The following is a 15,216-nucleotide window of genomic DNA, read 5'->3' as shown; positions in this document are numbered from 1 at the left end:
GTCACACACTGAGCCCGGACACTGGTCACACACTGATCCCTGACCCTGGTCACACTGAGCCCTGATCCTGGTCACACACTGAGCCTGGACACTGGTCACATACTGAACCCTAACCCTGGTCACATGCTGAGCCCTGACCCTGATCACATGCTGAGTCCTGACCCTGGTCACACACTGAGCCTCAATCCTGGTTATACATTGAACCCTGGCCCTGGTCACAGTGAGCTCCAACCCTGGTCACACGCTGAGCCCTGATCCTGGTCCCATATTGAACCCTGACCCTGGTCACACACTGAGTCCTGACCCTGGTCACAGTGAACGGTGATTTTGTGCCCTGTTCTCTGTCACTGGCCCTTCTTCCTCTTCTTTCCAGAACTTTGTCCAGATCCTTAGCAACCTGCTGGCAGAGGAGAATCGGGACAAGTGGGAGGAGGCCCAACTGGTAGGGCCTGGGGCCCCCACAGTCAGCAGCCTCAGGAGGGGTGCAGGCACAGCTGGTGCCTCCCTGGTCTCCAGCTGGCCTGGGGTGGGGTCCCGCTGGGTGCTCCGGGTTGGGATCCCAGGATGGCCTCTTGTTGGTGTTGGTGGCACTGAGGAAGCTCAGCGTTCCCAGCCTGTTTCCTCGTTAGTCTGAGGACAGTCATTTATTTCACGGGGCTCAGTGAGGAGGTTCGGGAGAACACTGAGCACATGGGAACGCCGAGGCGGCTGGGACATAGGGCCCTCCTCACGTGGGGGCAGTGGCAGTGCTCACTCCCCCAAGCTGACCTCCAGCAGCCGCCACTCCACCTGGCATGGGGGCTGTGGGTATCCAGAGACTCTCCCCTAGCCTGGGCTTCCCATGGGTGGGGCACAGCAGCCCCTCTGGGCATCTGCGTTCTCATCCCCAAAGTGGAGTACTCAGAGGTCATCAGCCCCACTTCCTCGAAATGTTAGGAAACGGCCAATAAGAAAAGGAGGGACAGGGAAGGGAAGGAGGCAGGGGCTGAGGTATGGCGGGGCCTCCTCCCTGGGCTGCTCACCCCCCTGCCCCCCAGGCGGGCCCCAACGCCAAGGAGCTGTTCCGGCTGGTGGAGGACTTTGTGGACGTCATCGGCTTCCGTATGAAGGACCTGAGGGATGCATACCAGGTGACAGACAACCTGGGTAAGCCTGCCCGCCTGTTGCCACCCCCCACGCCTTGCTCTGCAGCCCTGGGCCTCAGCGTCCTCGTCTGTATAAAGACGCAGTGACCAGACAGCCTCTGTGGGCTCTCCCAGCCAATTTCTCAGATAGGTCCTGTTTTCAGTCTCCTGAGGGTTGATGATGTGACCTGGGAGGGGATCAGACACAGCCCAGGGGCTGCGGACCTGGGAGCTCCATTCCGGAGCCAGCACCTCGCATGTACCCACTGGGAGCTGAGGCTCATTCTGCCTGTCACCCCCGGTGTCCTCCCTGTGGAGCTTCAGAGGCAGGGGCTGTGCAGCCCACACCTTCCCGCTTGTCAGTCCCAGCAGTGCCTTCCCAGAGGGGCCGGGACCCCACCCAGCTCCGCGGTTTCCTCGTTTCTAAAATGCGATGATAACAGTGCCCACCTCACGGGGAGGTAGAGACTGATGAGGCGAGTGAGTGCCTGAACCCCGGGGTAAAAGGTGACTGTCATTACAAACACTCACAGCAATTCTGTTTAGTGACTGTTATACAGTGCCCTCAGATACCTCTCAAAAGCCACATTTCCCAAACTTTCCCTGCCTTGGTCAGAGAGTCTCTCAAAGCAAAGGACCCAGGAGTGGATGCTGGCCCCAGCTATGATCCACAGAGCCCCAAGGAGGAACAGTGTCACCTCCCCTGTGAGGATGTTTAACCTCTAGTGATATGACCAGGATCAGCTGAACTTTGTCAGCACACACACCCTGGAGCGTTGCCTGGTGCCTACACTGGTGCCCAGGACATAACTGGTGGCCAGCTTCCAGGGTGCTCGGCACAGCCCAGGGTGCTCGGAATGGCCAGCACACACTTCGAACCCTGAGCACAGTGGTTACCCCACATGCTTCATAACCGTGTCTCAGTCCGTTTCCTGTTGCTGTCACTGAAGGGGTAATCTATAAAGATGAGAGATTCTGGAGGCCGGAAAGTCCAAGATCATAGCTCCAGCTGTGAGTGAGTGCCCTCCTGCTGCAGCATGGCATGGCAGAGGCAGCCCATGAGAGATGGAACAAGAATGCCCGCTGAAGTCTCCCTTCCCATAATGCCACTAAAGCCATCATGGGGGCCACCCTCATGACCTCCCAAAGGCCCCACCCCCAAGTTCCATTAGCAGATGAAATTGGGGATTCAGGCCGGACGTGGTGGCTCAAACCTGTAATCCCAGCACTTTGGGAGGCCGAGAAGGGCAGATCACGAGGTCAGGAGATCAAGACCATCCTGGCTAACATGGTGAAACCCCGTCCCTACTAAAAAATACAAAAAACTAGCCAGGCGAGGTGGCGGCGCCTGTAGTCCCAGCTACTCGGGAGGCTGAGGCAGGAGAATGGTGTGAACCCGGGAGGCGGAGCTTGCAGTGTGCTGAGATCCGGCTACTGCACTCCAGCCTGGGAGACAGCGCGAGACTCCGTCTCAAAGGAAAAAGAAAAAAGAAATTAGGAATTCAGTTTCCAACATGTAAACGTTTACAGGACACATTCAAGCTGTAGCACGCCGCAGACGCCCTGTGCATCCCATACGCTCCACTCACTCGTGCTCAGCCTCACTCACTCCCAGGACCTTGCTTCTCTGCCCAGGCCCCCACCCCTACATCCCTCCCTCACTCAGCTGCCAAGAACTGGACGCCAGCGAGAGCGGCTTCCCATGGCGTCTCTTTGTGAATACCAGGTGAAAGGAATAATCCCTCCCGACCGTCAGAGCTGTAGGCCACAGTGACACAAGCTGCATGTAGACAGACTACGAAGGCTTGAACTCTGATCCTTGCAGCCAGCCTTAAACCCAGAGACCTGCCATGACCGGGTTGATGACCCAGTGGTTTCACCAATAGAAATGTTCATTTCAATATTCATCTCGTCAGAAGGTGCTTGGCACTCCTGAGGTGTCCCATCCCCAGGCCTAAAACAGTCCGAGGACCTTTAAATTAAGCAACCCTAACTTCCATGCGACCAGGCCTGTACTGCAGGCAGCACTCAGACATGTCTGGTGGAAACCATAGCTTCATGCCTATTGTACTCGAACAAGTCCCACTAAAACATGCCCAAGACGGATCGACATTCTTATTATAATGTCTTTGGGAGGCTAACTAGCATTAACCTTTTAAATTAAAGACTGAGGTTAGGCGCAGTGGCTCATGCCTGTAATCCCAGCTATTTAGGATGCCAAGGCAAGAGTATCGCTTGAGCCCAGGAGTTTGAGACCAGCCTGGGCAGCACAGTGAAACCCTGTCTCTACAAATTTTTTTGAGAAATTAGCCAGGCATGGTGGTGCGCCTGTAGTCCCTGCTACTAGGGAGGCTGAGGTGGGAGGATGGCTTGAACCCAGGAGGCGAGGCTGCAGTGAGTTGTGATCACACCACTGCACTTCAGCCTGGGGCTGTCTCATTAAGAAACAAACAAAGACAAAGTTCTGCTTTTTCCATAGTGAAATGCTTCAACTAGAAACATCAACATGACTGATTGCTACTATTTCAGTAATTCTGCCACTTTTCATCCTGTTCTAATGAAAGATTTAAAAGCTTGCCCCTTACCCGGGCACACTTGCTGCAGCCCACCCTGGTGCCCACGCCAGCCTTCCACCGCCCCTCGATGACCCTGTGTCCAGCCTCCCACCCCTTCACCTGCTCCAGGGCGCTGCTCCAGCATCCATCTGCCCCCATCCCCCACTGCGGCTTCCCAGCAGCTCCTTGTGCAGGCCACTTGTCCTTTGCATGTTTCCTCTTGCCCTCAACCCCGGTTCTCTGCTGGTCCCTCCTGCCCCTCCTCTCACTGGGTGCCCACCCAGTCCGAATTCCCTCTGCCCTCCATTCAGGCTGCCAGTGACATCCATGGTGCAAAACCCTGTTCTTGGGCCTCCATGCCCCCAACTGCATTTGGCGCTACTGATGCTCATGCCGTCTCCTCCTCTCCCTGCCCCATCTTGGGCTGCATTCTTGAGGCTCCACTGGGGCCTGCTAGGGCTGAGGCCACAGCCCCAGGGCCAGGTTCCCCTAGAGTGGTGGGTCCCTGTCAGCACCTGCTTCCACCCCAGCAGCACTTCCCCAAACTCTCTTCCCGTTCAGTTGCCCCAAACCTGCTGCCTTGTCCCCATGCCCCTCCACCTTGAGCTCAGGGCCTTTCTGCACCCCCAACGCCTTCCTTTGCAGAATGGGAGGGAACACTGGATCCCCTCTTTCACCATGGCCCATGCTGCCCTTTGCTGCCTGAGCCCTGAGGCAGGGAAGCCCCCATCCCCCTTCTACAGAGGGAGGGGAGGCGGGATCAGGTCACAGAGCTGGAGGGAAACTGGGGTCCCCTGTCCCAGGAGGGAGTGGGGGTCGCTGAGGGGGTGCCTGGTCCCTGCGAATCCCTCCATGGCCATAGGACAGACCCCAGAATCTGCCTTTGACAACCTTCTGGGCCATGGAGGGTGGGAGGGGCAGGCCCCATGCCCCATGCCCCATGCCCCTCACCAAGGCTCCAACTCAGCAGGACCAGACCTGGCCCAGCCTCTGCCTGGTGCTCCTTGCTGTCCCTGCTCCTGGACCTCACCGAGGTCTGGGGACAAGGCCCACCCAGGGAGTGTGGAGCCTGCACAGGGCCCAGGGTGCAGGGAGTTGGGGTCTGTACCCTGGGGGCTGGGGCTGGGGCAGATGGCCCCCACACCCCTGCCTCTGAGCCATGGGCTCCCCACGGCATCACCCTGCACTGCCAGACCTGCGCCTCAACTCCTGCAGCTGAGGCCCCACCGCGTCTGTGACTTTCCCTTCTCTCTATCTCTCGCCCCTTTGACCCTGCACCCAGTCCTCAGCATCCATAAGCTCCCAGCCAGCGGAGCCACTGACATCAGCTTCCCCATGAAGGGCTGGCGGGCCACGGGTGACTGGGCCAAGGTGCCGGAGGACAGGGTCACTGTGTCCAAGAGTGTCTTCTCCACGGGGCTGGCAGGTGAGGGGCTCAGGGAGCCGGGGGACCTTCATGGGGAATGTGGGCCCCAGAGTCGGGTGGTCACCACCCCTCTGGAGTCTAGCTGCTGTCTCAGAGTTGGGCAGTTCTCAAGGGGCTCCCCGTTTCCAGGAAGCCCTCCTTGCCCTCTCTGGGGCCAGGGCCTGTGGATCAACCCTGAGGCCCAGGCAGAGGGGTCAGGATGAGCCACCTCACTTCAGGGAGGGACAGGGAGTCACATGTCAAGGACCCTGTTACTGGGAAGAGGGGCACGTCCTGCCTGCCCACAGCTCTCAGGATGCCCCAGGGAATGGCCCGGTCTCCCTCTTCGCACTTGGCTGTTGCCCCAGCTCCCCGGCTGCAGCACTGTGTCCGCGGGTGCGTGGGCCTCACCATCCACCAGGGCCCTGGACGTGACCTTGAAGATGGGCGGCAGAGGCCAGCAACAGCGGGGTCCGGGTCAGGCTGCCAAGTCCCGCCCTGGCTGTGGGGACGGGGACTGGGGTTGACAGTGCACTTTCTTCCAGAGGCCGATGAAGCATCTGTGTTTGTGGTGGGCACCGTGCTCTACCGGAACCTGGGCAGCTTCCTGGCCCTGCAGAGGTGGGCAGCGCAGGGCAGGTGGGGTGGGCAGGACCCCAGCCACAGGAGGTAAACGGGGAGGCCAGGGGGCCTGGAGGTGTGGATGATGGGCTGGGGGTAGAGGGTGGCGAGGGGTGCAGGGGCCCTCCGGGGGAGCCTGGGCTGGGAGGGCTCCCCCAACACCTGTGCCTCTGTCTCTTGCAGGAACACGACCGTCCTGAATTCCAAGGTGATCTCCGTGACTGTGAAGCCCCCGCCTCGCTCCCTGCGCACACCCTTGGAGATCGAGTTTGCCCACATGTATAATGTGAGTGCCATCCGCGCGCACACTCTGATGCCTGCAGAAACGCACATGCGTGAATTCTGTCCCACTCCTCAGCCAGTAAACCTTTGAGGCCTCCTCACAACAGCTCTAACCTGCAAGAGCTGCTTTTATCCCTTGATTATGGTGGGGAAACAGGCTCAGAGAGGTGCGGTGGCTTGCCCAGGGTCACACAGCAGGTGAGGTGCTGAAACTCCATCTGTGCCTGACTTCCCACCTGGGCTCCAACCGCTCTGCCCTCCAGCCACCATTGGCCTGGTTGTTCCCCTTCTGAGAAGTGGAGCCTGTCCCATGACTCCTGGCCCCCAGATGCCCGGCCACGGAGAAGCGGGGGGTGTAAGTACACCTCTGCCGGCACCGCCAGGGCTGACGCCAGGCCTCGCCTACAGGGGCCCTGGGATTTCAGCACAGGAGCATCCTCCCAGCACTCCCGGGCGGGAAGCCCCGGCCTCAGGCCACAGCTGCTATGTGACCCCAGCCAGGTCCCAACCCTGCTCTTTGGAGCTCTATAGAGCTCTTCGTCGGGCCTCAGAGGAGTAGGGACCGAGATGCCTTTCTGATGGGCTGAGAACCAGGGCCCCCAGGGAACACGTTGCCTGGGTTACCGTACCAGGACTGAGCAGTGCCAGGCCTCCAGCCCAGGCCAGGGCTGTAAGAAGCCACAGGAGAACCCAGCCCTGTCCTTTCTAGCTGTGTGACCTTGGGAGAGTTGTTCAACCTCTCTGTGCCATGGTTCCCTCCCTTATCAAGTGGGAACAATAGGGCTGGGTGAGGACTGAGTCTCACAGCTGCTCAGAGCAGGCCACGCCCTAGATCCAGCCTCAGGAACGCTGGCCCTCCCTGCTGTCACAGCCCCATTTTGGCAGTGCTAGTGTGTGGCAGGCCTGGCAAGGCTGTGTCCCAGGAAGGCTAGTAGGACGTCAGAGCAGTGCAGGGCGCTTACAGAGGCCACTGTGTGCCCGGTGACCCCTGCTCACTAGGCCCCGGAAGAAGGGTCTTCCCATCACCCTACTTCATACCAGAGACGGATTTCAGCCATTGCTGCCCAGCCTGGCCACTGGACCTGGGCTCTGGGAGACTTGTGCCAAGCCAGGTGACCTTGGGCCACTGCTGTCTCCACCCTGGACTCAGTTCTCTCCTCACAAAACGCAGTCTGTTAAGGACCCGCACAGGCAGCATGCCTGGCAGCACACCTGTAGGTGGTTCCCATGGTGACCCAAGGGTGGGGGCTGGTCCTGGCCGCCAGGGGCCCTGCCTGACTCCTCTCTCCTCTCTCCCAGGGCACCACCAACCAGACCTGTATCCTGTGGGATGAGACGGATGTGTAAGTTCACTTGGATTTCATGGCCTTGAGGGTCTGGGGTGGGGTTCGTGGGAGGTTGACTCAGTAGGGGAGGGGTGCAGGTTTTAGGTCTCGGCCGCTGGCCCCCCAGCTGTCTGTGTACCCACATGGGCCTCCCTGTCACCACCTGTCACTCACTGTCTGGCTCTGGAGCCCACCAGGCTGCCTCCCACCCCCTCCCAGGGACGTCCACAGTTCAGGGAGGAGCGGACATGGAGGTCCAACCCCAGGCCAGGTGATGGGCAGGTGTCCTGACCTGCCCTCCACCCCCACTGCTAGCCCCATGCCCAGAGCAGGTGGAATCCTGGCATTCAGGTCTGCAAGTGGGTGCCAGGCGCTGAGGGGCTGCGGAAGCTGCCATGGCAGACCAGGGAGTCAGGAGGTGGAACTGGAACTTCAGGCTCATCAGATGGGGGCGTGGGCCCCTGGGGTCTTCAGTGGCCATGTGTCCTGTGCAGTTGCGGGCCAAGCACTTGTTGGGCGCCAGCTGGCCCAGGCACTGTGGCACAGCTGGAGCAAGTTCCATGCCCTATGTGGGGTTCCATGAGGAGCAGTCGGGCTATGGGGTGCCATCTCGAGGCCCTGGTGGGTGTGCCAGAGTGGGGCCATCTTCCCAGACAGCAAGGCGAGGGCAGCGAAGAGAACCTTGCCCAGTCAGAGGAAGAGTCTGTGTAAAGGCCCGAAGTGCCAGCGCCCGGGGCTGAGCTAGGCCAGGACATGGGGAGATGGATAGAGCAATGGCGGCCGGGTCCGAACTTGCGGCTCCAGCCTGAGGGGTCTGCAGTGTGTGGTCAGGGACCTGCGTGTGTGCGCCCTGCCACCCGCCTCCTCCTAGGATGTTCCTCTGGCTCCCTCAGCCCGTCCCTCCTGGCTGCTCTGACATCACCAGCCTCAAGCCTCCCTGCACCCCTTTCCCAGGCTGAGTGTGTGGTCTGCGTGGCCACCTGGGCGCCAGTGGCACATGTGATGGTCCCTTGCGTGGTGCGTAGTGCAGTGACAAGTATGTGTCCTGAGAGGCAAGGGAAGGCTCCGTGAGTGGCAGGCGTTGGAGGAAAAGGCTGCCTGGCAGGGAGAGGGAGGCAGGCGGCTCAGGAGGAGACAGCTGGAGCAAGGGCAGGGAGGCTGAGGGCATGAGGAGCAGGGAGCCGGCCAGGAGGAGCAGGCAGAGGCAGGCAGGGGCTCAGGGGAGGCCGCGGCAGGGTGAGGACAGTTAGTGGGGGCCGGGTGTCATGATTCTCCACCTACCCACCAGCCATCCACCCACTTCTCCGTCCACCTGTTCTTTAATCTATACCCACTGCCACCACCCTCCACCCACCACCCATCCACCCACTCCTCCGTCCACCTGTTCTTTAATCTATACCCACTGCCACCACCCTCCACCCACCACCCATCCACCCACTCCTCCGTCCACCTGTTCTTTAATCTATACCCACTGCCACCACCCTCCACCCACCACCCATCCACCCTCTCCTCCGTCCACCTGTTCTTTAATCTATACCCACTGCCACCACCCTCCACCCACCACCCATCCACCCATCCACCCGTTCCTCCATCTGCCTGTTCTTTAATCCATCCGCCCATCACCCATTGCCCACCACCCTTCCTCCGGCAGTCACTGCCCTCTGACGGGCACTATTCTGGCAGGTCCCAGCCCTCAGTTTCCTCTCCCCAGTGAGGAGGGATGGGGAACAGGGACAGACAGAGCAGTGTGGTGATGCCCGGCTGTGCATGGGCCAGGAAGGAAAGCTAGCAGGGGCTGGATGCAGGTGGGGAGTGGCCTTTGCAAGCAGGGTCATGCAGGCCTCCGAGGGGAGGGGAGGTTTCAGCAGAGGCCTGGCAAGCATGGCTCTGCACGTGAATGTCTGGGGATGAGCGTCGCAGGGGAAGGAGCAGCCAAGGCAAAGGCCTCAAGGTGGGATTGGCAGGTCACGCCAGGCTCCTGCCTTCTCTGCACCCCACGCGGTGGACTCTGCTGTCCTTCCTGCCCTGGGTCTGGGGTTGGCAGCCGGGCTGGGGAGAGCTGGGTGCCTTGCAGCCCTGGGGAGCCAGCCCTCTAGCTCTTGTAAGGGTGGAAAAATAAAATGCGAGAAAAAACCTCCCCTGCTTGCATTATCCGGGCCAACCCCAGGGCTTTGCATTTTCAGGGGGTGGCAGTGCGGGGGCTGCAGGTGGGTCTCTCATCCCCGCAGCCACTTCCACCAGAACAGGCCCCTTCCCACGGTGCCGAAACCCTCCCTCCGGGCCGTTCGCTGGCTGCTGCAGCTCTCGGGGGGCAGCACCCTGGTTCACTCACTCAACCGGCCCCTGCTGGTGGCCTTCAGGAGCCTTCCCTCTCCACCAACATAAATGCCAGCATGACCAGCGTCCTTGCGAGGACACCTCCACCCGCACTTCTGATTGCTCCCTGGCGATCAGTCCCCAGGCAGTCTTATCAGATGGAGGTTGTGGGCCCCTGGGGGGCCTGCATAGTAAATTGCTTTTTAGAAAGGAAAGCATCCCCTTTGTCCTCCAGGGCAGCAGGCTGTGAGGGGACTGTCCAGTGAGCCGGGACAAGGACCTGGCCCAAGGACCCAGACTGTGGTGGAAGAGGACATGCTGCGTGGCCTTGGGCAGAGCCTGCACCCTGGAAGCCTTGGCTTCCTGACCCTGTGGCCAGCGTCTGCCTGCTTTTAGGCAGGGGCGGGGACAGCAGGACTGCGGTCCAGGCCTCAGGGTGTTTGGTGTCTGCGTGGCCTGAGTCGACCCTAAAAGTCACAGGTCCACTGGCTGGATGCGCTGAGTGCTAAGGTCTTGGTGCCTGGGTCCAGGGCTTCAGGATAGGAGGACAGGAGGCAGGTGCCAGTGTGGCCCAGGCAGTGCCTGGCAGCACTGTGCCCAGGTTGCCTCTTGGGTCCTTGACCCTGCCCGGGAGCCAGGCCATGCTGCACACCTGCTGTCTGTGAGGTGTTGAGGCTGTGAGACTCCTGCAGTCCCGCTGAAAGCACTGGAACTGGGCAGCCTGGAGCCCTAGAGGGTGGGCCGAGGCTGGCGAGGAGGGACTGGGGCTGATCTCGGTCCCCTTCCTTCTGCCCCTCGCCTCCCCTCCTCTCTGAGTTGGATGGCACCTCCCTTGACTGCTGCAGGGGCCACTCTTCACCCTGTGAACTAACTCAGGGGAGCTGAGTTTCCCAGTTGACCTGAAGTGGAGACCATGGGCAGGGGCCCAGGGGGACTGGGTGCAAGCTGGTGTGGGCCTGTGTCGGTTGTGCACTTGGATGGGAAAGAATCTCATGCATCTGGGGAGGGGTTCCGTGTGTGGGCAGTGCAGTGGTTTGTAGCGGCAGGGGAGTGAGAGCCATCAGTCACCATCAGCTGAGAAGTAGTGAACTCTTAGAGCCATAATTATTATTCATAACTGAACTAGTCACAGATAGAGCCCAGATCCCAAACTCAGACTGTTCTTACCCTGTTTACACACTGAGTTCTGATCCTACTCACTCACTGAGCCCTGATCCTGGTCACAGGCTGAGCCCTAATTCTAGTTACATACTAAGCCCTGATCCTGATCATAGGTGGAGCCCTGATCCTAGTCTCATACTAAGCCCTGATCCTGGTCACAGGCTGAGCCCTGGTCCAGTTCATATACTGAGCCCAAATCTTAGCCACACATAGTCCTGACCTTGGTCATACACTGGGCCCTGATCCTGGTCACAGGCTGAGTCCTGCTCTGGTGTCTTAGCTGGAATGACTTGTGTGTGTCACGTGCTTGTAGGGCCACCTCCTCTTCCAGCCACATACAGCAGTTGACCATGTGACCGGCACAGCCTAGAAAGACTTACAGGCTTCCACTGCAGTGCAGATCACTTGCCTGCCTTACCCTGGGTGTGCAGACACACTTGCGCCCATGGGTTCAACACTCAAGCCCATGGTGTCTGCTCATGCTCTAAACCCTGAGCCCTAAGAGTACCTGGTGTCCCTGCACCCCAGCATCCAGATATGTAACCAAACCCCACCCTCCCAGGCCCTAACATCCTGGATCATCTGGTCCCAAACACTGGCCTGGCAGCCTGGTTCAAGTGCTCCTGTTCCCCCACACTCCTGCACCAGCCTGGCTTGTGGTGGTGAGGGCCTGGGGACTGGGGGTGCTACGGAGGAAAATGGGAAGCAGAGCGGGTGGGGGCTTGCAGAGTTCCCAAATGTTCCAAGCCATAGACACTGCCTCTACTGTAGCCCATCCCTGTATAGTTCCTTGACCACATGTGTCTCTGCTGGAGTGGGGTGGGGGGGACAGTAGCAGTTATGTCATAGTCATGTCTGCATCCCTAGGATTGAGCGCTGACCCAGTGAGAATCAACAGTGGTTTATGAGCAAGGCAGTGATTACGTGGCTGAGTGCAGAAATGGATGTGCGAGGGGGTTCTTGGTAGGCAGTGTGGACAAGCGGGGGTGTGGATAATCTGTGGGAGCCGGCTGTTTGCCAGAGAGATGCACCCAGGGTGCAGCTGTGGGTTGCTGGGGGATGGGGAAGCAGCGGAAGAACAGTCGCATGGCTGGGTGAGTGACCAGTGATGGATGGCATGTGAAAGGGTGGGTGGGCGGACTGTGGATGACAGCATGCATGGAAGGCTAGAGGTAGGGGTGGATGGATGGGACTGAGAGAAGGAAAGAAGATGGAAGGTGGCTGGAGGGATAGAGAATCAGTTTCCTAGGGCTGCCCTAACAAACTGCCAGAATTACCACAAACTGGGTGGTTTAAAACAGGTATCTATTATCTCCCAGTTCTGATGGCCAGAATTTTGAAATCAAAGTGTTAGTAGGGCCATGCTCCTTCCAAAGGCTCTAGGAAAGATTCCTTCCCTGCCTCTTCCAGCTTCTGGTGGCTCTAGGAAATCCTTGGTGTTCCTTGGCTTGAGGTGGCGTCACTCCAGTCTCTGCTGCTATCTTGTCCTGGCCTTCTGTCTTGTGTATCTCTGTACTTTCCTCTTCTTGTAAGGACCCCAGTCATGGATCTATGCCCCCCCAAACCCAGTGTGGTATCAGTCAAGATCCCTAACTCAATTACATCTACAGAAGCCATGTTTCCAAATAAAATCATATTTGTAGGTTCTGGGGGTTAGACTTGGACATATATTGGGGAGAAGTGGGTGATGGATGGATGGATCAGTAGATGGATGGGTAGAATAATGCCTGAGTGGGTGGGTGGGTGGTTGGATGGATGTGTAAATGGTAGATGGGTGTATGAGTGAATAGGTGAATGGGTGGATGGGTGGGTGTGTGAATGACTGGATGTGTGGATAGAGGGATGGATGGATGGATGGATGGATGGATGGATGGATGGATGGATGGATGGATTGACAGATGGTGGATGGGTGGATGGTGTGTGGGTGGGTGGGTGGATGGGTACATGAATGACTGGATGTGTGGATGGAGGGATGGATGGATGGATGAGTGGCTGGCTGGATGTATAGATGGTAGATGGGTGGATGGGTGAATAGATGGGTGGGTGGATAGTTGTGTGGGTGACTAGATGTGTGGATAGAGGTATGGGTGGGTGGCTGGCTGGATGTGTAGATGGGTAGATGGGTGAATAGGTGGGTGGATAGGTGTGCGGGTGACTGGATCTGTGGATGGAGGTATGGGTGGGTGGCTGGCTGGATGTGTAGATGGGTAGATGGGTGAATAGGTGGGTGGATAGGTGTGCGGGTGACTGGATGTGTGGATGGAGGTATGGGTGGGTGGCTGGCTGGATGTGTAGATGGGTAGATGGGTGAATAGGTGGGTGGATAGGTGTGCGGGTGACTGGATGTGTGGATGGAGGTATGGGTGTCTGGGTGGCTGGCTGGATACACGAGTGGATGAGTGAATGATGGGTGGAGAAAAGGATGGGCTGGTGGGTGACAGGAAGTTGATGGCGGCCAGTAGCACACACTGGGAGTTAGGTTCTGTGGTTCTGAAAGGACAGCTCCTTGGGTGTTTCACACGTGAGAGTTGGCAAGTATCTTTCAGTCTTTTAAAACTCCTCTAACAAATGTAAATAACCTAGAGTTTTACAGAGTATAAAAGTCAGAGTTAGCAAGATCCTGAGAGATCATGCACTCTGTCTTTACTCGAAACATGGTTCAGTGGAGTCCCAGAGCGGGGATGTTAGTAGAAGCCGGGCCCCTGGCGTGAAGCCCTTGCCATGCTACCCTAGCGTTTATGGGGTGTTCTGCTGGCAGCCAGCCCATCCTCATGGCTCTAGGAAGGGCAGCATTCCATGTGCTCCCAGGTCCGTATTGACCATAATGACCCTGAGAAGTCCTGTAGGAAACTCCTGTCCAACTGGGTTGGGAGTTTCCCTACTTTGCAGGCTGTCAGAACCCTTGTTCTGCCGGACATGGTCCCCTCCTGGCAGGCGTGTGTGGAAGGAGGACGTGTAAGAGGGATATTTGCTGGGCTCCTTTCCTGAAGCTCAGCCCCAGGCCAGGCACCATGAGAGCTGCCTCACTCAGTGCACACAGGCTTTCTCGGCTCACACATCTTTACTAACCGATTTTACAGTTGAGGAGACTGAGGCCCAGAGTGCTCACTGACAGATCCAGGGCTACCTCATGGGTTGTTCCCATCTGGTCTGTGTGGGCCTCCAGCCCTGCCTCGTGTGGGGACCCCGCCAGGTTCGGCTGTCCTGGCTCGGCACCCAGACTCTGGTTCCTCCCTGGGACCCCTGCCCAAGGGAGCATCCTGGTCCCTTTAAGAGCCTCTCCGTCGCCCACCCCTTTCCTGGTTTCCTTGGAGAGGGCAGTGAGGGGGCAGGCCAAGGGGGGGAAGCGGAAGGAAGACTTGGCAGGGTCCCCGGGTCGCTGTCAGCAGCCGGTTCCCAGCTCAGTCTCTCCCACGCCGGCCGGTTCCTGATGGGGGCAGAGGAGGCTGGGGGAGGGGTGCAGGGGGAGGGGACGCGCCCAACACAGAGGTCTCTTTGGTGGCCTGGGAAGAGCCTCAGTATCTGCACCATGATCGAGAAGGGAGGAGGAGGATGAGCCTGTCCCAGCTTGGGTGGGGCCTGGGGAACAGGGAAGGGGTGGAGTGCTGCTCTCAGAGATGAGCCCACCCTGGCCTAGCTTCTGCCCCTGCAGCAGCTTGGGCCTGGCACCAGCCCCTTCTCTGAATGTCCTCTTGCTTGGCCCTTGGGTAGGGGCAGCAGGGGCTGGCAGAGGCCTGTGTGGGCCTGTTCTTTCTGGGTGCAGGGTCCTCTCCCATTCAGGGGCTCCTGGCAGCTTTCAGAGCTGGAGGGAATGGACCAGGTCATAAGGTCACGGTTGCAGGCAAGTCCCTATGGCCTGAACTTGGAGTGGGCCAGCCTCCTCCCAGTCCAGGACAGAACCCTGGGCCTGCCCAAGGTCTCTGCAGCTGGGAATGGACCCAGCTCTTCTGCCCAGCCCACGGGCCTCTCAGCTGCCCTTCCCCAGGCCCTCTTACTCCCCCACAGGGCCTGCTCGGGAACTCTGGGACCCCATCTGTCCCTGCCCAGTGCCCTCTTCTCCACCTGCTCCAGGTCTCTCCGCCCACTGCCCTGCCCCCCCCACCCCTGTCTCTTTCTTCCTGGCAGTGGCCCAGATCACAGCGAATCCTTGGATCTGTGTTTGTGTTCTGTCTGCCCTACCCCAGCAGAGCAGGAGCCCCCCAGGGCAGGGTCCGGGTTTCTGCTGTGGCTCCAGGCACACAGCAGCCCTCAGGAGGTGTTTGTTCAGGGAGTCCGAGTGTGCCCCATCTTAACAGGGTTGCTCCCTCTCTGGGGCTGGGGGCTTCCACATTCATTGGCTCATGCACTCATTCCCTGAACACATCTGGCCACGGCAGCAAGGGCTCACTGTCAAGGTGCCACGCCGTGTACCTAACAGGACATCCACC

General features: G+C 59.1%; 1 protein-coding gene across 1 annotated transcript in view; it reads left to right on the top strand.

The window, feature by feature from the left end:
* The window catches only part of ADGRB1 (adhesion G protein-coupled receptor B1), an 80,996-nt gene that overhangs the window by 18,260 nt on the left and 47,520 nt on the right, over positions 1-15,216 (top strand). The window contains exons 11-16 of the mRNA XM_050801073.1: positions 374-442; positions 1,038-1,146; positions 4,962-5,105; positions 5,630-5,705; positions 5,889-5,991; positions 7,287-7,330. Of these exons, the coding sequence (XP_050657030.1) occupies positions 374-442; positions 1,038-1,146; positions 4,962-5,105; positions 5,630-5,705; positions 5,889-5,991; positions 7,287-7,330 (545 nt within the window). The remainder of the gene's footprint in view (positions 1-373; positions 443-1,037; positions 1,147-4,961; positions 5,106-5,629; positions 5,706-5,888; positions 5,992-7,286; positions 7,331-15,216) is intronic.

The sequence above is a fragment of the Macaca thibetana genome, chromosome 8, assembly GCF_024542745.1.
Source record: "Macaca thibetana thibetana isolate TM-01 chromosome 8, ASM2454274v1, whole genome shotgun sequence".
Classification (NCBI taxonomy): Eukaryota; Metazoa; Chordata; class Mammalia; order Primates; family Cercopithecidae; genus Macaca; species Macaca thibetana.
This window is presented reverse-complemented; position numbering and strand designations above follow the sequence as displayed.